This window comes from Acanthopagrus latus, chromosome 20, assembly GCF_904848185.1.
Source record: "Acanthopagrus latus isolate v.2019 chromosome 20, fAcaLat1.1, whole genome shotgun sequence".
NCBI lineage: Eukaryota > Metazoa > Chordata > Actinopteri > Spariformes > Sparidae > Acanthopagrus > Acanthopagrus latus.
Genome location: NC_051058.1, coordinates 16,048,287 through 16,063,573, shown reverse-complemented (window position 1 = coordinate 16,063,573; position 15,287 = coordinate 16,048,287). Strand labels below are relative to the sequence as shown.

Here is a 15,287-nt window from a genome sequence, read left to right as displayed (position 1 = left end):
AGGAACTTTGTTTCTGTTTATTGATCACATTGTTGATTTTGAAGCTATATAGTGTAGAATGTGCCATGTCGTGATATACAAAAAGGGTTAACTAGCACCACTGGTTTAATTTGATCCTGACTGACATTAAAAAATATTGACTTATCTGTGAAGCAGAATGAGTTCTGCGAAGCAAAAATGTTTTTTACCGACATCACCCGAAGGCAGCAGTTGCGTTTGCGGTTGACACGGAGGACAGATGTATCGGATAGAACGGAAGCGTTCACTCGGTAACAATTCTAGCCGATAATTTATCCACAAGGCCCAATTTTCACACGTCTCCCCGCTTAGTTATAACGTTACTTAGCCGCTGAAAGGTAAGATATTATCTCTGTTGAGAATGTCTTTGAATTATCGGTGTTAATAACAATGATAACGCCTGAAACGGTCGTGCTAGCTAGGCATCCTTAGCTTTGTTGCTATAGCTATGAGCTAACGATTAAGATGTTTTGGACGCTATGTAAGCTACTGTGGGTTCTCTGCAGCTGTGTGTGAGAGAGGAAATTTTACACATCTACTCATTTCTCCTCGGGATATATCCAGGTTGAATGCAGAAGAGGGAATATGGAGGAGATAAAGACCGAGCCGGTGGATTTTGTGAGGGAATTTCAGGAATACCTGACACAGCAAACCCAGCACGTCAACATGATCTCAGGCTCTGTGTGCGGAGAGAAGGAGTCAGGGGAGCAGTTTCAAGCCGGTAGGAATGGAGTGATATCAATAAAACACCCCATACATTTGATAAATAACGAGTGAAATGTTCAAGCGACTGTTTGGTTTCAGACGTCCCCAGGAGTGAGCAGAATGGTCTGGACCCCCCGGCTGTGGAGGTGAGCCTGTCTGTGGAGGAGGGGTCGGATGTACAGATGGACGGCCTGGAGAGGACCTGCGATGGGAAGTACAAGTGCAGCTACTGCAGCTACGCCAACAAGGGCATGGCTCGTTTAATAGAGCACATCCGCATCCACACAGGTCAGAAATTCATCTGCATCCAACCATTAATGCAACACCACCACGCCTGAAACATAAAACATTATGTAGAGTGTGTTTTATATGTAGCTGATCCTGCCACCTTTCTAGCTCCAAACAGTGTTTGGGGACCTCTGAGAACAGCTTGTTTATTCAGTAACCAAGATTTAATATATGAGTGTGTATTAAGTAATCTGTTGGTCACATTTATGTCAAAATGGTTTGAAATGCTGGAGCATACCTCTTGAAAATGACTGTTTTAGTTGGATTTACAGGAATGTGTCGACCAGCATTCACTCGACAATTAACAATGAGATACTGGAAGAGAGCTTCTTCTTGCCATCTCTGTTTTTGTCTACATATAAGTCGTCTAGCCCTATTTTGTGTAATCCCCTTGAGTAGCACACCCACTACATTGTACTTATTAGGTCTGCACCTAACAATTCTTTTCATCATCAGTTAATCTGCAGATTATTTTAAGGGCTATAGTTAATTCTATAAATAGTCAAAAGGGTGACGTCTGTTTACTCTTTGACAGTAAAGTACGCTGTGTGATATCAACATCATAACTGCAATTATGTCCTCTCCTGATCATCCCCCAGGAGAAAAGCCTCACCGCTGCCAGCTGTGCCCGTTCGCCTCGGCGTACGAGCGCCACTTGGAAGCCCACATGCGCTCGCACACGGGAGAGAAGCCGTACAAGTGTGACCTCTGCACCTTCCGCTGCAGCGACCGCAGCAACCTGTCACACCACCGGCGCCGACGCCACAAGCTGCTGCCCACGAGGGTCGTCCGCTCGCCGTTCTCTGCCAAGAGGATGCTGGGCTCCCTGCAGAAGAGGACGGGCTCGCTGGGCTACGGCAGGCGGCTGCTCATCAACCTCAACCCTCCCTCTGTGGGATCGCAAAAATCGGATTATCTGAGTGATTTTCCTCCCAAGGCGCACCACCATTTGAACAGAGATGAGAACAGCGGGCGCAACAGAGGGGCTAATGGTTTGACTTTTAACAACCCGCTGGACCAGCTGTCCACACTTGCTGGCCAGTTGGCTGACCTTCACCCTGAGTCTCAGGCCCCTGCATCCCCAGACAGGGACTCCTTCTCAGAGGAGAAGCCCATCCTCATCCAGCAGGTCTCCAGTGAACACGCTGCGGTGTGTTCAAATGGAGTGCAGACTTCACCACATAGAAGGGAGTCCCCCCTATCAGGCCACAGGACGTGCAGTCCTGTTCCCGGCCTCGGCTTTGAGAACAACCCGCTCACTGCGAGTGTCTGCAACAGCCAGCCGAGCACCCCGGCACCGGCCCTGACTGCACCGGACCAGCAGCTCTTGCATAAATGCCAGCACTGTGACATTCAGTTTTTGGATAACATCCTCTACACCATTCACATGGGCTGCCACGGCTACGACCATCCATTCCAGTGCAACGTCTGTGGTCACCTGTGCGTAGACAGATATGACTTTGCGTGCCATTTTGCCCGCGGACAACATCAAAAGTGATTCTGTGCTAATATGGACTATGGATTCTGGTGTTTTCAGTGCACTGCTTACACAGCATCTACGTGTGACATAGTGACTTGAGTTTTATACTTTCATTATGAATGGTTTTCATTTGATACTCACTAACTGCACAATAATGTTGCCTTACTGCTGTTCTGCATGGCTCCCAATGCTGAGCCCTTCATACCAGTTTTGGATCGAAACAGGAGTTCAAAGGGGTGGACGAAACAGAAGTGTACACTTTTTTTTTAAAGATACAGCTGAACTGACTAGTTCAGAGTTTCAATTGAATTCTAAATCAGCACTGATCGCTGCAGTTTTTTTTCCCTCTGTGGCCCAATTTGGTTTCGTATCAAACAACCAGCCCCATAAATTATTGCTTCATTTGTCCAAAATCACATTGAACCAGTAAACTTCACTGGGAATTTGATAATTTTACATTGCCACAAGAATCTTTTTTCTGCATTATGTTCTGTAAAAAGAAAAATAAGTTTACAAATAGCCACGTAACGGGCAACAAATATGCCGGTAAAACCGATATATTTGCGATCGGCCACTATCGGCTGATTTTGTTTGAGGATGTTTACGTTTTTCCAGCTACAACATAAGATTTGAATGTTGAAGACATTTGGCACAGCCCTTGTAAAAGCAAAAACTGAAGCTCACAACGTGCCACATCAGTCAGTATTAGTCATAACTCTTCAGTGACTCACTGGGATTTCACTCAGCTCCTCCTGTGAAACATTAATCAAGGGCAGCTAAATATGTGACAACATCCGTAAACTATCCATTAACAGTATTTAACACTGAACAACGTGAGCTTGTTTAAACTGTCCACCGTCTGCACATCGTTTGTCTAAATATACAGTGAAGTTTTATATATCCAATGAATCAGCTGGACACACTTGAAGCTGACGTGGGATGTTTAAAGACTCGAGGCTTAATTGGCTCATTTTCTGTTTCAAAACAAGTCCATGTCCACCAGCCAGGCGCATTATAATCCTGCTCGCCATTCTGATATTTATTTATGAGTCGCTCCGTAGACTTTCAAACTAATATTTTAGATAGATTCCAGTTTGTTTACTCCCTTTTTTGTTACCAATTCATTACCTTTGAAGCAATTTTCTACCAATATTGAGTAGTTTGGTGGTACTGGACGTACCAATCTTATTTCACTACAGCCACTTCTTATTTGTCTCTTAGCGGATTTTGACATCTTTGTAAATCTTTGTCTAAAGTGATTTTTTTTCAATTGGTTAACCTGTTTGTATCTCTTCATATTATTATGGACAGAAAGTAAGCAGAAGGAGACAGAGTAGGTGACCACTAGTGTAACACTGGGGCTTGAGATTAAATTCATTTTAAGGAAAAAACATTTTTTATTTCAGGTGATTTTCTTTGTTTGACCTCTTGCCACAACGGTCCACAAACTGAAGAGTAAGTGGTTCAACATATGCGATTAAACTTGCCTTTGTAAAACTTTGTGAGGATTCAAGTCATTTATTTTCATTCATGATTCTCAACAGGATGTCACTCCTCTCGCGATCAAAAACGTCCACCGCTCTTTTCACCACACGCTCGACGTCAACGTCCTCTTCTCGAGTGAAAGGCGCCTCCTGAAGCAGCTGTCTCCGCAGGGTCTGAAGAAATGTTGCTTTGGATCTGTTCAACTCGGTGGCCAAACACCTCATGTGCTCGGGGGGAACTTGATCTTCTTAAGATAAAGACACAAAATGATTGTTACACTGGGCTGTAAATGATATTTGAGTACAAGGTGAAATGTGTGGTGTTGATGGAGCTCGGGACTGACCTCTGGCTGTTTTCATGGCTTCAGAGATGAGCCGTCGACACGCCTGGTCAGCCTGGTGAACAACGCTGGTGGCACATTTGAGGCGATCTGCCTCCTGCAACACAAATTTTGCAGTTGCGCACTTCAAATCCACTTTTAACAGATTTAACTGGAGAGACGCTGACTCACCATTTGTTCAGCGTTGTCCTCAATTGGGCTGAGCGGGTTGCTCAGCGCCGAGGAGATCAACTCCATCACCTTCTGGCTGAGGAGGAGCCGTACAGGAAGAGAAACAAACTTGATTTAATGCACGTGAACTTTAGTAGTAGTGAGTGTTAATAACCGTTAACTCAGCTGTCTTACATGTCACATCCGGACAGATTGCGTGTGGTGTCCAGTGAAATGCTGTTTGTCTCCCACGAGTTCTTCTGAGGGTTTGGAGGCTCCAGACGCTTCACCATCTCCAGTATCACCTCAGTGGGAATGGGCTCAGGCCGGCTCTGGTTTCTGCTGATGCAGGACTCCAGATCACACTGCAGATACACCTGGCAGAAACCCAGCGAATCTAAACAGACAAAATTCAACCAAAGGGACAGTATTTGAAAAGCATTTGAGTGATTTTCATGCAAGCGGCCACCAGTATCTTTTAGAGTATACCATCTTAAATTTAATTGCAGAGACTTCTCCTAAATCTTTTTATTGTAAGCATTTAATTGTGTTTCTAATTTGTTAGTCAAGTTGCAAGGCAGTGGTTGTAAATATACCCACTGGTGCATTCAGGTGCTTGCAGAAAGTTCAGATCTTTATATCTAAATATTCTAAGCAGATACCGAAAATATACATCATTTGTACTTACACGTTAATGGATACTTCTTTATGAACAATGAACAATGCATTGCTTACACTTTCTTGCAAGTTGGTACACTTCATATCTCATGCTTGGATAGTAGAAGTTGTCATCCAGCAGAAAGATAAGTGGAGCCCCGTCAGCCTGAGAGTGATCCACAGCTTCAGGCTGCAGCAGAGCTCGAATGCACCGTTCCCACGCAGCCCTGTTGATCTGACAGCTGTAAGGCAGCTCGGGCTGAACTTCAGGTTTCTCCAAAAACTGCTGGATGCAGTGCAAAACTGCTTGTCTGTGCAGCTTCCATTCAGTCTGCTAGAAGGAGAGGAAAAAATACGATTATGGCACAAAACGATGGTGTATGTTTGATAGGAGCACACAGAACAGAAACCCACATGAGGTAAATAAATATTATTAATCATTGCTCCATAAGTTGTCAGAAAATAGTGAAGAAAATTCACTTCACAAGTTCCCAGAACAAACGTGGACAAATTTAAAATAGCTTGTTTATTTCTGACCAAATACATTCTTTTAAAGATAATAAAAGCGAAGGAATCCAGCAAATAATCACAACCATCTGGCATTTCCCTAAAATTATAACATGATAAATTAAATGACTAGCTTCAGGCAAGTCTCAAAAGTGTTCCTGTTCCTCTCCTGCATCATTACATTTATCATATTCTTAAAAATAACATTATATAGATACAAAACTTTGTTATTACTCACAATACAATTATTCTTATTTCCCACATAATCTATTGATAGTAATAGTCAAGTCAAATCAAATGTCTTCACCATTTCTTCCATTTTGGCACCGTCCTCCACCCCTCTGGTCTGAAAGGCTTGCTCGGGGATCAGGTCATCATACGGCACCACACTGGCTCTCCATCCGTGCTGTGCAGCGGTGCTGAGGACCTCTGCGGACAGCGTGGTCTTCCCCGCAGCAGGTATCCCGCAGAGGACGCACAGGCAGGCTGGGACCCGGCCCAGAGGCCCGGCCTCCTCTGCCGCCATGAGCTACCAGAGAGCCGCTTCAAAACTCACATTTTTACATAGTTTAATGTCCATGAGTGTTTGCAGGTGACAGCTTACTTCCGCATTGTCCTTCATCACAAGAGAAGGAGAACACGTGACATCCGGCTGCAACTATTTCAAAATAAAAGCCCACAGCGTGAAGGGAGAAGTGGCCAAACGTGTCTTCAGGGGAGTTCTGGTCAAAAGAGGCTATCTGATGTTCAGGCCTCATATGTTCTAGACGGAGGCTGTCATGCGGGCTAACAGATAGACAACAATTTATTTTTAAGGGTCCGAAAGTATTCGGAAAAACTAGTTTAAGGACTGTCAAATCTAGGGTTTTGTATTTTGTTTCTATGAATGGTGGTTAATAGAATTCAGTCTTCATTTAAGGAGTCTAAACTTTCCAAAACACTTCACTTAACAGCAATGACAAAGCAAAGTTGCAAACACTCTAGCACATCTTGCTTTTTTTATTTTTTATTTCTGACATCTACATAGACCCGGTTTGCACTTCTAATGTCTTCTGATCACAAGTGCCAAAAAACAGTAAGTGCTGATAGTAATGAAGCCTCACTGCTGTTTTAACAAACTATGTCACAATAAAAAGAGCCTCATATCTGATCCACCTGATACATGTTTTTATTACAATTCATTAAATCAAAGTTTATTTTTTTTTAAATACTTGGAAAATGACACACAGCAGTATAAAATATAAACGATTTGTTGATTTTTAAAGTATTATATGTGCATGTATATCCAATGAGTAATAGACAGGAATCTAATAAAAAAACACATTCTCCCCAAAAATATCCACACGTCCACCAGCCTCATCCACCACCATGTCGCCTCAATCGACTGTAAAAGGTGCTGGCAACAAGTAGCAATAAGTCCATTATCATCACAGTGTTTTAAAATATTCTCTTCATACAGTGCTGACCTGTATTGAACTCCACATTCACAATACAATGACACATATTTGGTAAAAAAGGGGAATCAGACTGGTGGCTGCATGGGCATGATTGGTTTGGGTACTCCGGGGCCCTGCCTCGGAGCTGCTGATGGTGCAGGGGCGGCGGCGGCGGCGGTGGCGGTGGTGGCGGCGGCGGCAGCTGGTGCTTCTGCATTCCAGTAATCCAGTTCCCCATACCTAAAGCTAATAAACAGACATTCAGCCAGACATTTAGTTAAACCAGTTACACAGTTTAGCTTGTACAATGAACGCCCAAATTTCTATCTTGGTTTGAGGGCGATATGTAAGCTACTGAGTGAAATTTTAAAAAATTAGTTCATACCCAGAGATTGGAACTGAGGTAGCTGGTGGATATCCAGCCTGGGAATTAGGAGAAGAAAAACAAGTTATATTCCTCTTCTGACTGATTTACTTTTGTGTGACTGCATTTTCAGGTAATCAGATAAAACTTTTCCTGATGCAAAATCTACAAAATATATAATCTAAAATATTTTACCCTGTCAGGGGGAACCTGTGCTGGCAGCTGGGTTCTGGTCTGAGCATTGCTGTTTGACTGTCCATTTGCATTTTGAGCATTACGTGACCTGTCAAAGCAAAGAAATGTAATAAAATGCAATAATCTTTTCATCAAGATTCATAAAACATTTAAACTGGAGCCTCTGACATATCCATCAGTAGACTATAAATCTGATATGGTGATGCTTACTTGAGACGTTTGGTGAGGCTTCCCTTCAGGCACGGGTCCAGGGTGTCTCTCCGGAAGATGTAGAGCAGCAACAGGATGACAAGGACAAGAACAGGTACGACTAACAGGAAGAAGATCAACAGGCCGTTCCTGAGGGAGTAATCTGAGGTGGAAAAGTTCGAATAAGGAGCATTAGAGTATAATTAACTCCAAACAGATTCTGAGCGGATTACTCACAATTTTATCAGTCTGATTCTAAGTGCTGTATCAAGTTCAGAGATTCAGTGTGGTTCACTTGTTCAAGATAGAATCAGACTTAGAAAATGGATCACCAGAGGAAAAAAAAATATCCTCACTTGGCCCTCAGGGCTTCCTTAGTATTGACATATTTTCAAGATTATCAAAATTTGTATTTGTAAAATTTGTAAGACCAAATTAAATTTACCTCTGCATCGTTTATTCCTTGCCTTGACACCCACTTCACTTACAATAATAAGGAAGCACTCAGACCAGAAACGGAATGACTAATATATGAGTCATATGAAGCCTGATGTAGGACGACCATGGGCCACACAAACTAGTATCAGATTACCGCATATCTAGTGACGCATTTCTTCCTAAAACAGTTTTATCAGAGAGCCCTTCCTGATTTTACTTGACTTGAGAGATTATTTTTCATCTATTTTCTTGTTTTGTTCTTTCTTAATCTGTTTTACTGTTTTATCTGTTTTGTTCTTTAATCTGTTCTAAACCTGTTGATTTTGTGACTTATCAGTTTTGTTTTGCTGCCTTTGTCAGGCACTCGTGGACAAATCGAAGAAGAAGAAGAAGGAGAAGAAGAAGAAGATGAAATAGTGTTTGACTTGTTTTGTACTTAATCATGTAAAATCAATTCAAACCCACCTATCTGTGCAGGACCGCTGTCTATGCTGCCACCCCGCCCTGCCCTGTCGCATTTAGGTGGGGCCCATCCATCCTCACAGTGGCAGTTCCCTTGGTTATTACAAACCTTGACAGAAACAGAACAGCAAAGTCAGACAGAGTCATTGTTGGCTGGTAAATGAATAAAGACAGTAAAGGAATTGCTGTATTACCCCTCGGTTGGTGCATGTGGTCTTGGCATCACAGTCCAATCTGGGCAACAGTGCAGTTGCATTTACACACTGAAAGTCCAGGCACGTCTGAAAGAAAAATGTTTTAACTTATTGATGCAGTCAAACTGAGCCACCATTTCCACAGTTATTTCCCAGAAGAAGTTACATCACATTTGCTCCTGATTAGATTCTTTATCTGTAAAGTCTGCTTACCTTTCCTTCACCACAGGGGCTTCCAGAGTTAACGTAGGCAGGATCGAGCACATCTGAGCCGAGGTTGAAGTCTGCATTAACACAAGTTGAGCCTTGAACCATTTGAATACTGACTTGTGCACCGCTAGGGATGGTGCTGAAGTCCACGTTGGTACACTGCACCTTTCCACACTTGGCGTTCCTGCAGTGTAGGTTCAACAGGACACCGTCAGTTTCCACAGTTGTTAACAAGTGATGTGTTGGAGGAAAAAAGTTCTATCAGATCATTTTGTTTTAAATGACCTTCTTGTGAATATTGAATTGGAAGGTTTTCTACCACTGTGATAAAACAAACTTCCCCTAGAGGATCATCTATATGAAGACAGATTCCTTTTACTGATGTACCTGCATGGGTTTACTGAGCCCAGTTCTACAGAATATCCTAAATTTACCCCAAATAAATCCAATAAGTGATCTGTTTGATGGTTTAGGAGTTCCAATCCTGCTGCAGTTTTTTGCTGAACCACTAGCTGCAATGCTAACTGAGCTAACTAGCTGACAGCAGCTACAGTTAGCAGCAGTTACAGATTACTGTGGTGATATGCTTCCCCCCATTTGTTTTGAGTGGCTGCATCCTTGGTATAAGGTGCAATGTTCTTAATGTGATACAATGGATACATGTTTTTTTTCTTTTTTTATAATCCAATCAATGACATTATTAATTTCACAAACTGTAATACAGTTTGTATTCAGTATCTGACTACATTTCCAGGTAATCCAACACCCAAGTAAAAAATAAATAAAAAGAAAAGAGTACTTACGCTACAGTACATTTGATAAATCCTGCTCCATTTATTCCACAGTTACCGAATAAATTTCCCTTTGTGTTAGCAGTCTCAAAACAAATGTCATCTGCCTTTGTTGCTGGATCTGCCAAAGAGAGACATAATATCCAAGATTAAATATTAATGACAAGAGATGTGAATTTATATTGAGCCAGGTGGCCACAGCCCGTGGGTAGACTGAACCAGTGTACTATCTTTTTGCCTCGATTATTCAGCATAAGCGTTACACGAATGGATTGAAATAAATAGTTTCTAGGTTTTTAATTAGTTGCAGACATCTTTGTATCATGCCTTATTGAATGTACCTGGTGCAAATAGATGTCTGCACTGGTAATCGTACGTCTGGCATCGGCCCTCGAAGCAGTAGGCGCCTTCGCAGGGCAGGCCGTCCATGACGTAGAAGTCATTGGGGCAGGTGCCTCTTGTGCCGTCACAGAACTCAGGAAGATCGCAGGTGTCGGCAGACTGTCTGCACGGCGTTCCAGCAACCATGATCTAAGACAAAAACCAGAACACACGAGTCAAATTTTTCACCTGGATTTGGTGCAGTTATAAGCATCACAATTGCAGCCTCAACCTCAACATAATGCTAACCTGACAGTTGCGGCAGCAGCTCCCCTGAGCACAGGAGGCCCCACTTTTGAATCTGCAGGTGGTTGGTTCACAGCAGTTATTATCGCATTCCTACATGAAAGGGAAACAGAGAAAACGAAAAAACATTACCAACGCTCTATAAAGACAGACCACGTCAAAGAATAAATGTTACCAAAATATTTTGATTCTTAGATAGATGAGGGTTGTAACATGATGTATGTGCACTTCGGCCTGTCAAGCTGATGGAAAAATGTGTCTGTACACATTTGTGGTACATCAGAAGTTTGTCCTGATTTACAGAGAAGCACAGATTGTAACCATTATGATAATCAATTTTGCAAATGTCTGTTTTTGTATTGCACCGTCTCACAAACTTTTCAACGTTTCTACTGAAATTAATTACAAAGACATCCTCTTTAATTCAACCTCTTCATCACTTCTGTCTGTATTGACATCATTTACATTATGGTAAATTATGAGTTTCAAATAAATACTTCTCCAATGCATGTCAATGGGAAGTGTTTGCTTCCCTATCTTTCAATGTGTGTATGCGCAAGTTTTGATCTACCTCTGGTTTGCCGCAATCACACTGCTCTCCGTTGTCCAGTCGGCCGTTGCCACATTCAGCTTTGCCAATCGCATCTGATGCGGAGGGCTGGTTATTCAGACACATGCCTCCTCCACGGATGATCAGGCTCTCAAAGTCACTTGCACTGCAGCTGCTGAAACCAACGGAACCACTAAAGGGTGAAAGGATAATCCATTAATGGTAGTATCAATTTGGACGTGACATTGTTTGGTTGTTGAAATAACATGAACATGAGTAGTTTTTGAAAAACGTTTCTAAAAAAGATATATATATAAATTATATTTATACATATATAAAACATATACATACTGGGGAATGGAAAAATGTGAAAACAACAAAAGTGCTATTTTCTGGTTTTAATGTAACAAAGAATATTCTTAATTTCAGAGAAGGAAAACAGCATGTGAAAGACACTAAAGCTAAACTAAGGCACATAATACACCATATACAGCATATTATATATAATATATATTCAATTTCATGTCAAAGGGTTGAGAAATATTTTGAGGAAGATGTATTACGTAGCAGCCCCTCCCATGATGCAGCTTTTTCCATCACAAGTGCAGTGCGCAGCGTCGTGATTCATGCCCAAGTTGTGGCCCATCTCATGGGCCACTATGGTGGAGACAAAACCCACTCCGATGCCACTGAACTGTCAAAAAACACCCACAACATTCAGTACTTACATTCTCAATGGTTTATATACTTTAATTTATTATGCTGAATTGAAAATAAATGTTATTGATCAATATTATCAAAACAATTACGTTCATCAACAGTTGAAAGAGATCTGGCATGCAAGGATCATTCAAGTGAAGCTAATTGTATATGACTTGTATAAAGAAGAGGGGCAATTCAATTTAATTATATTATCTGATGGGATTCAGTACACAGACGTTATATTTTCAGTTCATCAGGAAGTCAAACATTGAATGTGACATTCAAAAAGATGTTTTCTTTCCTTTAAAGGAAAACACCATATTACATCACAATGAAAACAAATGTCAGGAATTTAATAAGTCAAACAAAGCTGCCTTGTCATGCTGCTTTTTAAAACTGTTCAAGTAAAACCTGTTGAACTACTGTGTTATTCATAGCCTTTGAGAATGATCTGCATTTATAGAACCCTGCATGAATAATGCAGACAGTATCAGATCCTGTACAAAAGCTCAAGCTGCCAAAGCACCATGGTGTCAGCTGGTGTTAGAAGTTAAAAGGGAGTTGAACTGACCACGTTGATTCCTCCAGAGGCTGTCGTGGAGCAGACCGTTCCGACAAAGGCCATACCTAACACACCACCATCATATGCCCCTGACCGACCCCTGAGAAACAAGTGCACCAAGACAAATGTTAGCGATTTGACTCTACATTTCCAAAAACTTCAGTTCACTCTCATCAGATGACTCAAACACGCATCACTTACACGATAAGTTGACCAATGTCATGCCTGTGTCTTGGTAACAGAGTATCCTTCCTCCACGTAACGAACCTCCCCAAGACATCTCCTGCACTGCCCTCCACACTAAAGGGATTACTTTCCTTAAAAATCTCCAGGCCCGTCAGCACTACGCGGACATTAAGCTGCTTGTAATACTGGAATAGAACACAAAATAAAAAACACAAGATTATGAAGCATAGCCTGGAGACAAAACACTGTAATCAAGTAAAACCAGGCATCAGTTTTTATACCAAAAACTGAAACTCTTACTCCGTCCAGTAGATTAGCGATATCCACCATTTCCTCTCGTATCGCCGTCTCATTTTGTGACCTAAAATCATACTGTAAATACAATTAACACAATGATCAATATTACTTCTTAAAACATATGGTACATCATAAGAAAAAGCATTGCAAGCATTGCATTCCTATACATTGAGTTTGATGAAAGTGCTCATCTAGTCTAAAAAAAAAGGCGACCTGTTGCTGCGGTTCACTTACGTGAACTGAATTCATAAACAGAAGAACTGACTCACCCTGAGCTTGTCCACTACCAGCACCAACTCCACATATCTGGTTTGAGGCAAATTACGCTTCCTCTGTTGAAATAACAATCAGTAAAGAACGGAGAGCAATCATTTAGAACGTCAGCAGCCATGCATTTTAAAACTTGTTCACACCACCAACACAAGTTCAGGCAAGAGCAGTGATCATCCTGACCCGCAGCAGGGAAGTAAGAGACTGGGCAGGCTCAAACGGTTCGTGGCTTTGCGTTGTTGATGCAGCCTCATCGACGACCCCACAGGTAACGGGGTCGGACTGGACATCCTTCAGATGGTACAGAAGGTGCTCGTTGGTGGAAGACTGCGGCACAGGATCAAGCCCATAGGTCTCATTTCCGAGAACGATCACACCCCTACAGAGAAGAATGCATGGCAGCTACATGATTAGAGAAATTCGTCCCATCAGTACTAAATCCAGGCTGTGAAACGCATATGCAGAACGGAAGTACACAGATCGAGCGTAAATGTAACACACTTTCTCTATTGATTGGGGTAAAAATATGTTTGAGGGGACAGAAAATTGCGTTGACTTTAATTGTGTTTTAGTAATATAGCTGACATCAGTGTCACATACTGATACACGGTTATATAACAATATGACAAATCACAACATTGAGGACCTTTATTACTATATACGTATATTGGTGTTAAGGGGAATCTATTTTATCACTTTCAAATACATTAAAAAATGGAATGCTCAAAAATAAAAATAATCATAACATAGGCTATATCACTAACGATTGTGAGTTTTTTCCTGTGAAAACGATGAAAAGTGACTTCCTCTATGGCACAACTGCCTCCACACATAGTTCCACTGAAAGTTAATCTTTTTCAACTCAAAGGAGGAAGTGGGAAAAGCAAGCAAGATCACCAAACCTGAGGCCAGAGCATGTGCTGAGTGCTACCAGTGAATCCTCATAACCCTCCACCTCTCCGTGGTAATAGCAATGGACCTGGGAAAAGAAAAAAAAGTAAAAACAAGGCTGAAGGGTTGAGGTTGAAACCATCTTAACTAACCAGAATGTCTGAGTGTCGGCTTACATACATGTGGTTTTGGATACGATGACTTGTAGTTTCCAGTGGCATCACGTGAATACTGAACAAAGTTTGGGTGTAAAAAATCTCTGAAATAAATGAGAAAAAAAAATGCATGTTATAATTCATTTTAAGCATTTAAAAGGACTTGCATTTATATCTCTGCGGGTACCTGTTCTTTTGTAGATGAAGGACATGCTTTGTGTTGTTTATGTTGAGTGCATAGGATATTGACTCCTCATCGCCATGTTTCTGAATTAAACAAGAAAGTATCTTTAATTGTTGTCATATGATAATATAAGTTAAAAAAAAAAAAAGATTATTCAATTAGGGGTTTACCTACCTCTTCTGACTTTCTCTCAGTACTCCTTGTCCATCTGTGAATCACTTGAGGATTTACAATGGAGTACTTGGAGGGTTTAAATGAAAGTCCATGGGAAACGTCTAAAGACAGGTGAGTACACAGGGAAAGTGTTGTTAAGGTAGTCTGGGAGTAACGTATCCTAGAAACTCCCTTGAAACAAACAATCAAAGACCAAAAGCTGACTTGATGATTAAAAAAAACAAACTCTCAGAATGTCAAATCATCGTTGTTGACGTGTACAATACAAAAACAAGCTGTTTTTTCCTGCTCCATCGACAGACAGACTCCACAACAGGGAACCCGATCAGCCGTGCCTCACCTTGGTTGTCAATCCCAGAAACGTAACACCGCAGGAAAACAGCGACAAGGATGTATATTCTGAGCATGGTCCTGGTTATAGTGCCTGGATTATGTCCCCCATTAAGGCTTGGGTATATCTGACATTAATGAATTCAAGGCTCGTGCCTGCTTCCTCCTACTGCTGCTGCTCAGGTGCGTCATGGTGGGTGTGGCTAAGTAACTAGTGAGCAGGACAGCCGAAATAACTGAAATTGAGGAGTGGCAAGGCGGTCAATATTTGCAGAAGTATCTACCAGACAGTGAAACTTTACTAAAAGTTGTGGTGTGGCTAGCTAATTATTGCGGAACTAATTGACGCTTAAACAAACTTTACTAACCAACCCACGTTAATTAATTGTTTCACGTGGGTTAATTTCTGTCCACATTCACCCCTTAGTTCATCGGTGTAGTAAATATTAA

At 41.6% G+C, this 15,287-nt stretch overlaps 3 protein-coding genes across 5 annotated transcripts; 1 reads left to right on the top strand and 2 right to left on the bottom strand.

Moving 5' to 3' along the window:
- Positions 1-3: 3 nt before the first annotated feature.
- LOC119009331 (zinc finger protein Pegasus-like) lies at positions 4-3,991 on the top strand. The gene is made up of 4 exons (XM_037080465.1): positions 4-356; positions 583-739; positions 823-1,011; positions 1,611-3,991. The coding sequence occupies exons 2-4, from the start codon at positions 604-606 to the stop codon at positions 2,507-2,509; spliced, it is 1,224 nt and encodes a 407-aa protein (XP_036936360.1). The 5' UTR covers positions 4-356; positions 583-603; the 3' UTR covers positions 2,510-3,991.
- On the bottom strand, positions 3,865-6,311 carry LOC119009332 (L-seryl-tRNA(Sec) kinase). 3 transcript variants are annotated; one of them, XM_037080468.1, is made up of 6 exons: positions 5,938-6,311; positions 5,202-5,454; positions 4,662-4,863; positions 4,488-4,563; positions 4,320-4,413; positions 3,865-4,223 (listed from the first exon to the last, which is right to left on the bottom strand). In XM_037080468.1, exons 1-6 carry the CDS (start codon positions 6,154-6,156, stop codon positions 4,006-4,008), a joined length of 1,062 nt encoding a protein of 353 aa, XP_036936363.1. In that variant the 5' UTR covers positions 6,157-6,311; the 3' UTR covers positions 3,865-4,005. The 3 variants fall into 3 exon arrangements, with proteins under 3 accessions (XP_036936363.1, XP_036936364.1, XP_036936362.1); XM_037080469.1 differs by having other exon boundaries at positions 3,865-4,220; positions 5,202-5,457; positions 5,938-6,307; XM_037080467.1 differs by having other exon boundaries at positions 5,202-5,457; positions 5,938-6,301.
- Positions 6,312-6,609: 298 nt separating this feature from the next.
- On the bottom strand, positions 6,610-15,261 carry zgc:174164 (uncharacterized protein LOC570656 homolog). Its single transcript, XM_037080460.1, has 22 exons — positions 14,848-15,261; positions 14,508-14,608; positions 14,337-14,416; positions 14,175-14,253; positions 14,006-14,082; positions 13,287-13,482; positions 13,103-13,165; positions 12,837-12,908; positions 12,552-12,721; positions 12,360-12,450; positions 11,650-11,780; positions 11,108-11,279; positions 10,540-10,629; positions 10,251-10,440; positions 9,922-10,030; positions 9,122-9,302; positions 8,909-8,995; positions 8,718-8,823; positions 7,836-7,977; positions 7,626-7,713; positions 7,452-7,489; positions 6,610-7,312 (listed from the first exon to the last, which is right to left on the bottom strand). Exons 1-22 carry the CDS (start codon positions 14,912-14,914, stop codon positions 7,153-7,155), a joined length of 2,490 nt encoding a protein of 829 aa, XP_036936355.1. The 5' UTR covers positions 14,915-15,261; the 3' UTR covers positions 6,610-7,152.
- Between the last annotated feature and the right edge of the window lie 26 nt (positions 15,262-15,287).